Below are 15,383 nucleotides of genomic sequence, written 5' to 3' on the forward strand. Positions count from 1 at the left end.
AAAAAAAAAGAGGAAGGAGGGGCGCCTGGGTGGCTCAGTGGGTTAAAGCCGCTGCCTTCGGCTCAGGTCATGATCTCAGGGTCCTGGGATCAAGCCCCGCATCGGGCTCTCTGCTCAGCGGGGAGCCTGCTTCCTCCCTTCTCTCTCTGCCTGCCTCTCTGCCTACTTGTGATCTCTCTGTCAAATAAATAAATAAAATCTTAAAAAAAAAAAAAAAGAGGAAGGAGAGCAAACACTGGCTTCTTTCCTTTTAAAAGCTGGAGATAGGAGTATATGAAATGGGAACAAAATTAAGATAAAAAATTACCTGCAAGCAGTTTGATTTTGAACATCACTGTCATAACACGGTCCCTTAAGCCCTGGCCAGTGGCTGTGCGTCCCCCGCCTCCCCGGGTGACAAGAGAGTAGTTAGCACAGTGCGGTCCCCAAGGACCCTAGGACTGTGTGTGTCGAGGGAGACGGGTCCCGAGCACCCCTTTATCCATAAATGTCTGTCCTTACCTGAATTTTATTTTTCATGATAATCCGAATGCTTTGGTTTACAGCTAAACCTCTTGATGTAGTCCCTTCTTATAGGGGACCTTAGCAAAGTACAGGAAATACAGACCAGAACGCTGGAAAACCCAAGGACGGATCCAGAACCAGTGGGAGCAAACCCCTGAGACGGCCGCTTGTGCAACTTCTGTCCAAACACAGAGGCAGCTGGGAGCCGTGGGTGGTTGTCTGACCCCATCACGTCTCGGGGTCATCCGAGAGCCGACCCGGCTGTGAGGGTGTCTGTGTGTGTTCGGGGGGAGTGTTACACATACATTTCATAACTTTTTTTCCCCCAAAAAACCAGGAACGTTCTTCAAATGAATCGTCTTTATATGGGACCTTATTAAAAGCTGAAGCTGCATCATGAATACAAACTGGGGAACTCTTCCCGGCGTTTGTTAAAACAATCGATCAATTCCTTTTTTTTTTTAAATTTATTTATTTGTTAGAGAGAAAGCGAGCGAGCACAGGCAGAGTGGTAGGCAGAGGCAGAGGGAGAAGCAGGCTCCCCGCCGAGCATGGAGCCCGAGTGGGACTCGATCCCAGGACGCTGGGATCATGACCTGAGCCGAAGGCAGCCGCTTAACCAACTGAGCCACCCAGGCGTCCCAATTCTTTTTTTTTAAAAACATTTGTGCTGGGGCACCTGGGTGGCTCTCAGTTGGTCAGGCATCTGCCTTCGGCTCAGGTCATGATCTCAGGGTGATGGGATCGAGCCCCGCACCCTGTTCCCTGCTCAGCGGGGAGGCTGCTTCTCTCTCTCCTCCCTGCGTGTGTTCCCTCTCTCTATCTCTATCGCTATCTCTGTCTCTCTCACAAATAAATAAATAAATAAATAAGATCTCAAAATAAAACACACCTGGGGCGCCTGGGGGGCTCAGCTGGTTAAGCTACTGCCTTTGGTTCAGGTCATGATCCTGGGCTCCCTGCTCAGCGGGGAGACGGCTTCTCCTTCTCCTCCCTGCTCCTGCTCTCTCTTGCTATCTCTGTCTCTCTCAAATAAATAAATAAATAAAATATTTTTTAAAAATCTACCTAACGTGACGTTAACCACGTTGACCTTTAAAGTGTCCCATGGCATTTAGTACCTCCCAAGTGCTGTGCAATCATCACCATCTAATCCAGACATTTTCTTCACCCCCCAAAAAAGCCCCTTCTCCCCCTGCCCCAGCCACTGGCTACCACCAGTCTGCTTTCTGCCTCTGGGAACCTGCCAGTTCTGGATGTTTCCTGGAAGTAGAGTCTTGGGGTCTCCGAGCTAGGCTCAGAGCTGCAGGCTGGAGGAGAGGATGCCTCCCGGGCTCCTGTGACCCCCCTCTCCCGCCTGGATCCTGCTTCCCTAGCTTCCCGGGACAAAGGTCCAACACGTGACCTTGAGCTCTGGAATGTTCCTCCAAGGGCCTCCTGGAGGTCCCCTGTCAAGGACCCTCATTTATTATATGCAGTAATGGCAGTCCAGCCCCTCACATCTCTCACTAGACTTCTCCTTAAGTCTTAGGAACCCATCAGCAGGAAGCATCTGGCACACTTGGCTCCAAACATGGTGGGCGGTGGCTTTGATGAAGAAATGGCCCCCTGGGTGACTCCCCCCCCCCATTGATGTCTGGACCTCCCAGAGGAGGACACCCTTATGGCAATATAGAGAGGGGGGAGGCATGTTCTGAGTCCACAGTGTCCCCAACCCTCGATGCCCCAGGGTCCGGGCACCCCACGTGGTGGCCGCCAGCAGGTGGGTGGTGGAGGGGGAGGATGGAGGCCCAGGTGGAGGCCCAGGTGGAGGATGGAGGATGGAGGCCCAGCCCATGCGGAGCAGGACAGCCCCACCACCCATCCGCTCCTCCCCGCACGTCTCCCGCACTGACCACATCTCTAGCACCAACAGAACTTCAAATCAACCACCTTGTCCTGTTCCTTCAATTTTGCATGACTTCTTAGATCAAATTTATTTTAAGACAAAATAATTTTTTCAAGACCATTTTCTCCCCAGGTGTGGCGGATAAGCACATTTGAGAGGTGGACTGCGGACAGGGAGCAAGGGCCGCCGGAGCCTGCCCGCTGGGGGCCTCGGTGAGGCCTGACCTGGACCCCTCATTCCCCACTGCAGAGGAACGCTGATGTTTTGTAATGGGCATGCATGGCTTTATCACTGGAGCAAATAACGCCAGCCGGCCCTTCCCAACAGCTCGGACTAACCAGCGAGTGATTCCCAAAGGTGCGGCCGAGGGAGATGCGGCCTTAAGGAACCGGAAGACGGTGGCTGAGCGGCTCGGCTGGTTGCTCGGCGGCCACCTTTGCTTAAGGCGGCTGATCTAGCTCCCAGGGGCATCCTGAGGTGTCAGCGTGGGACACGCCTGGTGACCCTGGCTGAACCGGACTTCAGGTGTCTGTGTCTGCGGGGGCAGCCCTCTCCGCTTGCCCCCACCACTGCGCTGCGGGGGGTGGAACCCAACGGTGATGGTTGGGGGTGGGGAGCGGATTCCCTTTCCACGTTTTTAATTCCCTTTAAAGCTTCTTTGTTCTTTTTCACTTATTGGCTTGTCTAAACTCAGCTGTATTGGCTAAGACTGTTTAAAAGCGAGATTTAACTGAGTAAGTTTGAATATCTAACTGGTTTTATTCATAGGTTTTTGCACTTGGATAGCACTTCGATCTAGCTTGGAGATGTACACGTGAAGGGTTTTTAGAGGAAGGGCGGTGGGACAAGGAAGTTATTAGCAAAAGAAAGGATTGTTTCAGGCAGGGTCACCTTCCCTTAAGGGGATGAGCACGGCTCTTATCCCCAGATTCCCTCCTCTTCCTTGGGCGGAGGGCGAGGGTCCATGGGACGGGTTACCTCCTCGGTTCCCATCAGAACATTCCTCACTGGCTGGTTAGGACGGCATTTCCGGGGGAGGTTGGAACTGCAGTTAGGTTAGGGATGAAGTCCTGGCATGGGGATTTGGCTTGTGGTATGGGGGTTTTGTTTTTGTTTTTTGTTTTTTAAAGATTTTATTTATTTGAGAGAGATAGAGAGAGAGAGACGGGCATGAGAGGAGAGGTCCGCAGGAAGGGAGCCGGATGTGGGACCTGATCCTGGGACTCCAGGATCGTGACCTGAGCCAAAGGCAGTTGCTTAACCCACTGAGCCACCCAGGCGCCCGGGGGCTTTCTTTTTGACAGGATTGTAGGTGGTCTCATCTGCCGACTTCCCCAGAGATTCCGTGGCTTAGAATCTGTTCCACAAAGCAGTGAAGCCAAGGGGTGACAGTGACTGTCATTGCCCTGCAGGGGGGCTTCCGATACCCCCTTTTATATAAATGTTTGCGTGGACTTTCTGAGATCACGCAGATGCCGATGTTCCTTTAAATGAAGACCAGCTTCCTTGACATTCTGCTCCTGAAACGTGCATTTCCTAGTCCCTTTCGAAGGGGTCTGTTCAGTGTGGGAGTCGCATTTCCACCCGCTTGGTATTCACCTGCTGCCGTCTGGCTTTCAACGTCCCCCACCTCGGTGACACAGACAACAAGCCTGCACTGCTCTGTCCTGCCCTAGAGCAATGGGACACGGGCACCCGGAAATCATTCCTGTCTTCTTTTTCCCATTCCTTTGGGGAAGCCTAGCACCACGGCTGTTTTTCAGCCAAGCCCAGCTGTCACTGGAAAGGCTGCCGGTGTGGCTCGCGTGCCACTCCTAGACGGTTGCCAGGCTGTTCCTTCCCCCGTCTTACTGGACACAGAAGCATGAGTTAATCATCAGGAACTCCAGGAAGGATCTTTCTGTATTAAACAAACAGAAAAGGCAGGGCGGGAGCAGGACCCTTTCCTCCCCCTGGGGCCCATCAGACATCTTTTCCAACACTTGGGTACAGGCTGGGCTGTTTCCCTCCCGAGGGCTCTTGGCTTCATCTCTGTGGCCCTCTCAACCCAGGGGACATGAGACTGGGCTGGACGGGGAGGCAGAGCTGGGAAAGGGAGGCTGGAGCCACAGGTGGCGGCCCATCCCCTCCCCCCGCTCCACTGGCTTCTTCCTCCCTCTCCTGCTCAGCCGCGAAGTGGAGGGGTGCAGAAGGCGCTGGAAGCTTCCGGGAAGTGATGCACCAAGAGGATGGGTGTGGTGACCCCCGGTGTTCACAGGTACAGGTACACCGCACACTGAGTAGTTGGGGGGGGTGATGACGCCATCGGAATCACTGAAAAAATGAGACTTCGCAGTAAATCCGTGTGAAGACTTGTCTCAGACTCTGCAGGCTCATGGCACAGACTAGCCGGCGGGGAGCGGGTAGGATGACTCGCGGACACCTGCGTTCCGGGGCTGTCTCCGCCCCCCCGCCCCCCCTCCCCGGCCCTGTGGTCCCTGCTGAGTTACTTATTAGCGGAATTACTGTAAGGCGGGACAGACAAGCTGTTCCTGTTTTCCTCCCCTGAGCACCCGATCGGTGGTTCCCACACTTTGGTTTCCCAGACCAGGAAAATCGTTCACTTTGTCTCCTTGGATCGCTCGGCGCGCCCCTGGAGGAGACAGGCGCCACGTGTAACAGGCATGTGAAGGACTTCGCAGGGTGACAGGTGCTCCTGGGCTGTTTGGAAAACCCTTCACGGGTGGTTTCCGTGAACTCTCCAAAGCCGTGCTATCCGTCAAGATCGCTAGTGGCTCTATCCTGATGCCACGAGAGGCTTACACACACACACACACACACACACACACACAGCGCAAAGGGGAGTTCTAGGTTACATTTGAGGGGGGAGGCTTCCTGAATCCCCCATGAGGCGGGCCGGGCCACAGCCCTCCCCCGGCTTGGGGGCCCGGCAGGCGGCCGTGAGCCCTTCTCTAGCGCCCTTCTTGTTCCGAAGTCAGCACCGGGGATGGGGCGTCAGTGGGACTGCAGGGTGGATCCAGCACATTCCAAGAAGCTCGGAGCAGCACCCTTCGTGCGGCCCAGGAGGCCGAGCCCAGCTAGAAGGCCCCACGGTGGCCACCCCATGTTGGGGCCCCTGGTGCGGGCAGGGCGCGGCGACAAGGCAGGAGGGATCTGTCTCCGGTGCCTTCCTCTCTCGCCCCAGCCTGCCCTCTTGCCGGGCCCCATGCCCACCCGAGGAAGCCCAAGGAACGGACGTCTACAGGGCAGATCTGACGCTCGGACAGCCGATCGCACGGATCCGCGGATAAGCGCGGCACCCGCACCCTCCCGAGTGAGGGAGAAGGTGCATCGTAGGCGGCTGCCTCTGTGGAAGGACATTTTCAAACACAGAAAAGAAAAAAGGGGAAGAGAAACACAAGGTCAAATACTTCACTCATCAGTTAGGTCCCAGTCTTGGGCATAAGCAAAATTGCCTTGTCACCTTGCTGTCGGGCCATCCCCGGGGAGGCTTAAGCGAGGCACCTGGCAGGGAGGGAGCCTGCCGTCCGGGTCAGATCACTCCACCCGCCAGCCTGGTGCTGCCGGGCTGCCTCATCAGGCTGGCCCGGGGCAGGCTCCGCAGCGGGCAGCTACCTCCCCCAGCTACCGCCGCCGCCTCCGCCGCTCCCCTGCTCGACCGGGATGGCCCCTGGGACCCTCCCTGGGGGGCATCTGCGGGATGGGGGTCTGATTTCCCCGGCCACTCCAGCAGGCCCCGGGACAGGACTCGGTGTCTTCGGCTGGGACAGAGCAGAAGGTCCACAGACGTCCCTCGGATGAACCCTAAATGAACTTCCTTCTCCTCCGGGTCTGGAAGAGGCCCTGTCTCCTGGACTTCAGAACACAGAAGGCAATTCATCTTCTTCAGACAGATCTTTGCCCGAGCGCTTGAGAAATGGGACCCCTTCCTCCCCGGCTGCTAACATTTTTCTCTTTTGAGTAGAATTTGTTTGCTTTATAAAAGGTGCTGGAAACAACACGGGTTTTGGGGCCAATGCCCCCTGGGGTCAAACCCGGGCTCTGCCACTATCTCACTTGCGTGGCCTTGGACAAGTGACTCAGCCTCTCTGAAGTCAGCTTCCTCACTCTGAAAATGGGATGATGCCATCCTCTGCGTGTTGCCCTGAAAATGGAGCGCGGCCATTCAGCCAAGCGCCTCCTGCGGCATCCGTCTGTTGGCACACAGCCCGCCAGGTGCCCAGCCACACCCAGGCCATCACAGGGACCCACAGGGATGCATGCCGTGCCCCTCATAGAGGACTGGCTGTGTGCTGGGGGCACAGGGGCCTGGCTGCGGGCTCCGGGCCCGTCCTGCAGGCACAGGGGGCTGGTTGCAGACTCGGCACCCACCCTGTGCCAGTCACTCCTGCCAGGGGAGGCTGGCACGCGGTCCAGTCTGCAGACTCAGAGGCTGCTCTCCCAGCCCTCGCAAGCTGTGCTTTGGGAATTCCTGCAGATTTGCGGGACTGTTGCTTTCCTCCCAGCGAAGGCATCACGAACCGCGTCTCAGCTTACGAATGATCTGGTCGGTAGAATTCAAGGCCTCTAATGGGGCAGGGTGGGGGGCAGTGGCTAGCTGGTGCAGGGCCCGGCTCTGGTCCCAGGTGACCTTTGGCAGGGTGCGTGGGTGCCCCACAGCCACTCTGGGCACGACAGGAAACCAGCCCGAAGCTCTCCGAGTCTCCCGATTGTGGAAATGACTAGGGCCCTGTAAACGTAGCCAAGGAGACGGTCAGATGTCCTCACAGACCCCCATTGCCGAGGGCACGGAGCCAAATCTTAAAAGCATTTTGCAGAGAGGGAATTCTCGGAATGCCTTCCCTGGGGGGCCGCTGGGGGAAGCTGCACATTTGTAGTCCTGGGTCCTCCGACCGAGTCCAGGGTCATCCGTCCCAGCCCTCCACGCCCAGGGCTATCTGGGACCGGAGCCCAACGTGATAATTCGAACAATAATAATAACCACACATCGTGAAAAAGGAGCTTCTCTACCAAGTCAGAGACAAACTACAAACTTTCGGAAACTCCTCCTTTCCTCTTCTACAAATTTAAGATAATTACTTGGAAATCAGTATTGAAGTATCTGTCCTGATTTTGGTTGTTGTTGTTAACCCTTTTAAAAAAACCCCTAAGATTGGGGCGCCTGGGTGGCTCAGTGGGTTAAGGCCTCTGCTTTCGGCTCAGGTCATGATCCCAGCGTCCTGGGATCGAGCCCCGCATCGGGCTGTCTGCTCGGCAGGCTCCCTGCTTCCCCCTCTCTCTCTGCCTGCCTCTCTGCCTACTTGTGATCTCTTTCTGTCAAATAAATAAATAAAATCTTTAAAAAAAAATTTTTTTAAAAATCCCTAAGAAGTCCAGGCTCAACGGTAATGAACAATGTCTAGTAGTGATGTGTTTGTTTATGGATAGGAAACATACATGATACTTGACATATGTACGAATTTTTAAAAATGTAACATCATCACAGCACGTCCTGGTTTGATGGGGAAAGACGTCGAAATACTCCCACCCTGGACGCAGAGATTGGGTGACTGGGCGGGATCGCCCAGCAAGCGATGTTTGTCTGCATGAAAAGCGTTTTGGGAATGATTTTTACGTTAAAGAAAAAATGGAACCATGGAACCTTACTCCTGGGTCCTGTGCTCTCACACCCAGTTATTCTAGAACATTCTGAAGAAAATTTTGGAAACCCAGTTTTTGCTGCTTCTTCCCTGCCACCGTGGGACTCCCCTGGTCCAAGGTTCAGAGTGATGCCTTCTAGAGAATTCCAGGCCGCCGGCTGTCTCTGGTGGGTCTCTGGCGGGCTGATGTGAAGACGATCTCCCACAGGGGGCAGGGTGAGAGCCCGGCTCGGGAACAGGGGCCAGGACCCATGGATCCCACCCCTGCACTGAGACCTGTGCCCCCACTCCCCTCACCTGCTCACGGAAGCTGAATTCAAAGCAGCAGGTTTCCCTTTTAGGAGGGGTTAAAGCCGCAAACAGCTGCCCTGAGTGTTGGAACTCACCGTGTCTTCGAAGGTTTGATGGCGAGGAGAGTCCTTTCTGGGCAGCAGGGAGACGGGGTGGCAGAAGGAGCACCCTGGGAGCAGGGAGTGTGGCCAGCTGGGGCGGTGAATGACCGGGTCCTCGACGCAAGGGTTGAACGACGGGCCCGGGCACAGGGGGCGGTGGCTGGGAGCAGAGGCAGAAGGAGTCTGGTCTTTTCCTAGACTGTAAATGTCAAAGTCTTGATCACATATGTGTTGGCCAACAGCATTTTCCTATAAGCCCGTGCCGTTCCTCATTGCCCCTCAATTTGCTTCCACCCAGAAGGAACGCAGAATCTCTGTGTTTACATTCCCCTCGCGGAAACTTCCAGCAGCGTGACGAATTCCAAACCAGGGCTGGTTGCTAGTTTACAGTTTGCTACAAGCCTCTGATTGAGCCGGTGGGTGAGCGTGCCTGGGAGACACGGCGGTGGAGGAGTGAGACTGGTTCCACCGGTCACACGGGGCGGGCTATCTGGTAACCGCCAACACGTGTCACCTTGCCTGCCCGGGGAGCCGCAGAGCCCCAGGTATCTAGTTATCCCTGTTACTCTGCCCAGGGGGCCCGCAGCACTTGAATTATTCAGCTGCATGGATTTGGCTAGAGATCAGAAAATAATGAGGTGTTTCCTGCACATGAGAAGAGATTTCTGCAAGGAGAGCATCGCCCACCCCCCCAGCCCCCGCCATTGAACTAGTGTCAAGTGACCAGGTAGCTCACAGGATCACTCTGCTTCCACTTCCTGATATCGGACTTGCCAAGAAAGGGCTCGTCCCCCGCCCCCACCCCGGCTCACCCGGCGCCCTCTGCCAGCTTCCTGGTCTGTTTCCCACAAGGGCTCTCACACTAGCGGCCTCCCGGTCCCCTCCTCTTTTTCAAAGAAAGTCAGGCCCCTTGGGTGTAAACTCCTTTGTCCTTCTGCTGCCCCCCACCTTCCTCCCTCTCCTGGCCTCCCACCGCTAAGCAAGAAGTACTGCCTTTTCCTCCCTGCCGTGCACCGGGCCTAGTTTAAACCCTTTTCTTGCGCCCTTGGGATCACCTTCTAGCTGGTCTGTCCACCCCCTCCCCCTTCCTTTCAACCTGGTCTCCACCTGCTGCTGGAAGCGATATTTGTAAAATTCTTTTTTTTTTTTTTCACTCTGTGCTTAAGAGAGCTTGTTTGCTTCTCCTTTTCCATGGCACAATCCACTGTCCATCATCTGGAGGCCTCTGTTGCCGCTTCTGCCCGCCTCCCAACTACCTTCAACTCTCATACCCACTTGCCCTCTCTGGCTCAGGGCCTTTGCACACACACACACACACACACACACACACACACACATATTTTCATATACCCTTGTACCGACCTCCCCACTTCTGGGAGGCACCTCCCTCCTGTCTTTTGCATCTGTGGTTCTCTTTGCTCTACTGTTCCCAGGGCCTTTGCATAGTAAGTGTCCAAAATGGCACCATCCTGTGAACCAGATCTAGGTTCCTAATCCCTGATCTGCCAAAGCAGCCTGTCTCCATAGCAAACTCCCCTCTGGACCAGTTTTTAAGGTTTTTCTTCCTCAGCATAGTGGCAGGGAGGGGCCGAGGTAGAACCGGGGAGGACCCCTCATGGGGCCACACCCAGGCCAGAATCCCCACTGATGTTATCAAGGAGGCTGGTGCCCCCGGAATGCTAGGGGAGAGAAGGCTAAGCGCTGGGGTGCAGCCAAGCCAACTCAAGGTCAAATCCAACTCCTAACAGCTGCAGAAAATATATAAGAATCACTATTTTGTGATTTAGGCCTTTCATCCGGCCTTGGAGGATCTCGGGCTAGTGTTTTGAGGGATTTCCTACTAATAGTTGAGTCTGCAAGGTGAGGAGCGCGGAAGGCATGCCTCGCAGGCACACATACACGTGCACACAAGTCTTAACAAATAACACATCCCTGCGAAGTTGGGGCGTTTTTCCTAAGACCCTCCTTGGGCGGGAGCACGCAGCCCCCGAGGCGAGGCTCCAGGACCTCCAGACTTCAGGGTGCAAGTTGCGGATTTCTAGGGAGTTTCCAAGTACGTGAAAGCCAAACAGTGTCTCATTGTTGGGCAGATGGGGATCCTAGAAATCACCCTGCCACGCGCACAGGCGCGCACACGCGCGCACTCAAGTCAAGCCAGCCCGCCCCACCGCAGGTCTGGGGTCCAGCTACCTGGAAAGCCCCACTGGGGGAAGCCGGTCCCCACCCCTCCGCCCCCGCCACGGCCGGCGACAGTCACCCGAGGGCGGCGCGCGCACGTGGCGGGGCGGGGACCGGCAGGCGCGCGGGGCCGCGGGGCCTTTAAGGGGCCAGGGGGCGGGGGGGGGGCCGGGCCGCGGAGGGACGCGGACGGGAGGGCCGGGGCGCTGGGGCGGTCTAAGCCCCGCAGGCCCCGCCCCCGCCCCAGGCCCCGCCCCCGCCCCGCCCCGGCCCGAGCCTCCTCCGGCCACTGCCGGGCCGCGGGCGGGACGCCCGGGGCGGCGCGCGGAGGAGGAAGCGCGCCGGCCGCGGCCCGGGACCTGCCCAGACGCGCTAGTCGGGATCGCCGAGCGCGGCGTCCCCATTTTCCAGGCGTGCGGGGCCGGGGCGCAGTCCCGGGCCGCGGCCGTCGTGCGCCGGCCGGCATCTCCCCTCCAGCTCGCCCCGCGCGGCCGCCCGGCCTCCGGGCCCGCGCCGCCAGCCGCACACCCAGCTCCGCCGCGCCCCCCTCCACGCCCCCCGCCAGCCGGGCCGGCCGCGCGCTCATGTCCTGAGCTCGCCGCCCGCGGGCTCTGCGCCCCCGGCCGGGGGGCTGCCCTGGCAAGTTGGGGCGAGGCGCGCCGGGTATGCGCCATCACCATGTCCCGCCTGAGCTTGTGGCTCGGGGAGGTCCAGTGGCTGGTCTTGGTGTCGCTCTTCGTCGGGGCCCTGGGCACGGTGGGCCTGTACCTGGCACAGTGGGCGCTGGCCAGGGCGCGACCCCGGCCCCCGCGGCGGGCTGCCGAGCCTGGAGAGGGCCCGCGCCCCGAGTCCGACGCGCTGCTCGCCTGGATCCTGACGCTGAACAGCTGGAGGCGCCAGTGGCAGGCCGCCTGGGTGACCGCCCTGAATGATGAGGCCGAACGGAAAGGGGTGAGTGTCTGAGGGCGGGTCGTGGCTGCGAGGCTGATGGCCGGGTGCCGGCACTTAGGGCAGAGCTCGTCCCTGGAGCCTCGCCACGGCCCCGGACGGGTGGAAGTGAGCCTTCCCCGCGGCAGAGCCTTCTTGAAAGTTGGGAGAAGGACCCAGGGGAGCCGAGGACCCTTGATGGGGAATCAAGACAAAGCTTAGATGGTGTTCACCGCCCATCAGGTGTGCCAGGCTGCGGTCCCCGTGGCAGGGACACGTGGGACCTGGAGGGACTTTCAGGGGGGCCCACTGCCCTTCCTGGAGTCCCAGGTGGGTTCCCGTACCCAGCTGGACACTTTCTGCTTCCGCACCTGATCGATGAATAACCGTGACCCAGATATGATTCCATCTGCAGAAATGACTTTTTTCCAGAATGTTTCCAAAAGGTTTGCACCCCTTGGCTTATAGAGGTAGTCGCTTTCGTGGAGGGCCGAGCACCTGCCAGACGTTGTCTTGGGGACTTGTGGTGCACAGATCTTCTCTTTGGACCCTCACAGCTCCTGGGACAGAGGCGTCATCCACGTTTTACAGGTGGGGAGACTGAGGCCTAGACAGGTTAGCTGACCTGCCCAAGGTCACACGGCCTGAGGGTGGCAGAGCCGGCGCTGAACTCCGCGGCCTCCTACCTCCAGGCTGGGTGGCTCACTGCCTCGCTCTGCTGCCGCAGTCTCCTGAGGTGGTTTCTTCCACGGTTCGTCCCTTGGCGACTTGTTTTTATTTTTAAGACCTCTTCATTTCCTGACAAGCTCCTGGTGTCTGCAATATCTGGGCATTCCCTGAGAGGGATGAAGGCCTGGTGTGTTTGGGGAAGTCCCCGCCCGCCTTCACTCATCACCCTCGGTTTGCTTTCCTTAACCTGCCCTTGCTCGAGGCTCCGTGGAGAAGGCTGTGGCCATTCGCTTTAAAAGTATGTCTGGAGGGGCGCCTGGGGGGCTCAGTGGGTTAAAGCCTCTGCCTTCAGGTCATGATCTCAGGGTCCTGGGATCGAGCCCCGCATCGGGCTCTCTCCTCAGCAGGGAGCCTGCTTCCTCCTCTCTCTCTGCCTGCCTCTCTGCCTACTTGCGATCTCTGTGTGTCAAATAAATAAATAAAATATTAAAGACAAAAAAAGCATGTCTGGACCCCTGATCCTCAGAAATACTCCCGAGCCGGCCCGCTGCCTGGTCTTTGGGCCATGGTCTTGACTCACATGGTCATGGATTGAAAAAAAGAAAAAGTCTTTGAGTGTCAATGAGTATAAACTCATCAGCTCAAAAGACCGTGTTCTGAACTATTGAAAAAATTCACTATACCTTTTGGATGAAAAAAGCCTTCAGGGTCAGTTGACTGCCATCCATCTTGATGCCTAGAGTCTGTGCCCAGCTGTCCAGAGCGGGACATCTCCCATTCAGGGGAACCGCCCCATCTCTCCCCCAAGCCCCTCTTTGAAGTAGGCTCCACACCCAGGGTGGGGCTCGAACTCACAACCCGGAGACGAAGCGTCTCATGCTCTACCCAGTGAGCCAGCCGGGCGCCCCGGAACCACCCCGTCTCTAGGGGGAGACCTAAAGCCAGGGGACCTCACACATGTGAGCAAACACAGATTTGTTTCCCCAGGGAGCTGCCGTCTTCAGCACTCTAGCTGACCTGGTGTCACGGGCCTGGGCTCTGTGGCTGAGTTTCCTTTGCGCTGGGGGTGTGAACAGGTGGGAGCCTCGTCCCAGTTCCCCGCAGGGTTTGAGCAAGGCCGGGCTGCGCGATCTGTAGAGGCGTCCGCGTCCGACCGTGGGTTAGCCCTGCTCACCTCGTGCTGCTTCGCGTCCTGACATTTCTTGATCCGCTCCAGAGAACAGGATTGCCTCCGATAGGGTGCTTGCCCATGACCCCTCCGCCTGGCGTGCCGAAGAGGAAAGGAGGAACGCTGTGCTCTGGAATCTGTCTTTGCTCAGTCAGGGAAAGCGGAGAACACCAAAAAAAAAATGCCTGAAGCTTTTGCCCAGATCATCTGCCTCTTTGTGTGGGAGCAGGAGGGACTCTGCGTTCGGGGAGACGGAGATTGGCTTGTGCGCTCGCTCTCCTGTCCTTGCTGCTAGCGCTGCCCTGCAGAGTCTCCGACGTCAGTTGTCCCAGACTCCTGCCTGGAAGGGGTAATAATAACGGCCGCGGGTCACACTGAAAATGTGCCGAGTCTTCCCTCACCGTTTTGAGAGGACGCAGGTTGGTTGTGATTGTGTTGCCCGGGGCGGGGGGTGGGGGTGGGGATTGGTTGTGTGTGCGTGTGTGCGCGTGCGTGTGTGCACGCACGTGTGCCTGTGGTGCCCCTCTTCCCTCCCTGATGCCCGGAAGTGTTGCTTGATTTGTAATCAAATGACAGGTTTTGCAGACAGATAGGATCTGGGTAGGTGACTCGGCATAGTCTGTCCTGTCTCGGGCCGCCGCTGTCGCCACACTGGGTGAGGTGGCGTGAGTGGGTGTCCTGGCCCCAGCCGCCAGCCCTGCGGGAGTTTCTCTTTGTCATCCTCCGGCTCCATTCCCAATGACTCCCACTAATCCCCGATTAGGGTTGACCCTCTGAGCCTGCTCTCCTCTGGAGAGCAAAAGCTTAGTGGCGCTTGCCTGCCCGCCCCTGCTCTGGCCTTGAATTTTAAGACTGGAAGGACCCCGAAACTCCTGTACAAACATCTATTGTCACAAGTTGTCACTTGTCACATGGCAAGTTCAACTTTGAGACCCAAATGCTGCCTTCATTGAGACACGGCAGAAAGGGGTGAGAGGGCGCGCGGTCGTTGAACCTGCTGTCCTAACAATGGGGCTGGCGTCTCCTGGCGTCTGACGGCTGATCGATAACGTGCGCTCTCCTTTGACCCTGGCTGACCATTGACCCTGGCAGTGTAGGCTGCCTGGGTCAGACGGGCCGCTGGGGCTCCAGCCCTCACCGCAGAAGCCTTTGTAAACTAGACAGGGTGGTGATGTGGGGAGGGACGAGGGCAAACTGTCACTGCTGTGCCGGCCGGTCAGGCTGATGTCAGGTGTGCCGGGAACCCAGGCGAGCTGCCCGCAGAGCTTCGAGAAAATCCGCACGCCCCCCCCACTGCCCGTTCGGACGTGGTAAGTTGGCAGAGCGCAGGGAGCATGCCGTGGTCTTCACATGCCCCCCAAGTAGCTTCTCACCCGTGAGAAGCCCCTAGGTACACACCTGTCCCTCGGCCAGCCACCAGTCAAGCAGGGTCCCTCCCAGCCTGTGACGGCTCTGCTCTGGTGTCTGGGACACTGAATTCCCGTTGACCTGCTGGCCGGTTCAGACACGGAGAACAGAGCGCTCCTAGGGTGGCCCCAGTCACTAGCCTGGACGTGCCCCCTTCCTTCGGTGAACGTCTATGAAGTGGTTTGTGGGTGACCGTCGGTTACCCCAGCCATGGTGTCCCCCCCAACACCCACCCGGAAGGCTCCGGAAGCCAGGGTGCTTGTGGACAGGCGGCCCCTCCCGGGGCTGACGCTGCTGGGCCCCCTGTGGGGAGCAGTAGCCGCAGGGCGAGGGCCGTGTCCTGTCTAGAAAAGGCCCGGCCAGCTCTGCTGAGGCCCTCAGTTAGGAGGGTCACCAGAGCTATTTGTTGCTTTAGTCATTTGCCTGAGGATTTTTTCAGAGGAATGTTCTCAGTGCAAATGACCAAGACCGTGGGACCATTTGTGGCCTTCGTAAAAAAAAGACGCCGTGTGAACTTAAAACGTAGTATTAATAGCTCTGACTTTTATATGAGCTTTGACATTTTCAAAAGTAAACACAGCGACGAGACTTCACAGTTTTCATATCTCAAC

General features: G+C 57.5%; 1 protein-coding gene across 2 annotated transcripts in view; it reads left to right on the forward strand.

Annotated features, from left to right (window-relative positions):
• The first annotated feature begins 11,066 nt into the window (after nt 1-11,066).
• C2CD2 (C2 calcium dependent domain containing 2) overlaps nt 11,067-15,383 on the forward strand; it is a 49,157-nt gene continuing 44,840 nt past the window's right edge. For both annotated transcript variants that reach the window (XM_080826138.1, XM_080826139.1), the window contains exon 1: nt 11,067-11,552. In XM_080826138.1, the coding sequence (XP_080682264.1) occupies nt 11,280-11,552 (273 nt within the window). In that variant the 5' untranslated portion in view covers nt 11,067-11,279. The remainder of the gene's footprint in view (nt 11,553-15,383) is intronic.

The sequence above is a fragment of the Martes martes genome (genome assembly GCF_963455335.1).
Source record: "Martes martes genome assembly, chromosome: 1".
Taxonomy (NCBI): domain Eukaryota; kingdom Metazoa; phylum Chordata; class Mammalia; order Carnivora; family Mustelidae; genus Martes; species Martes martes.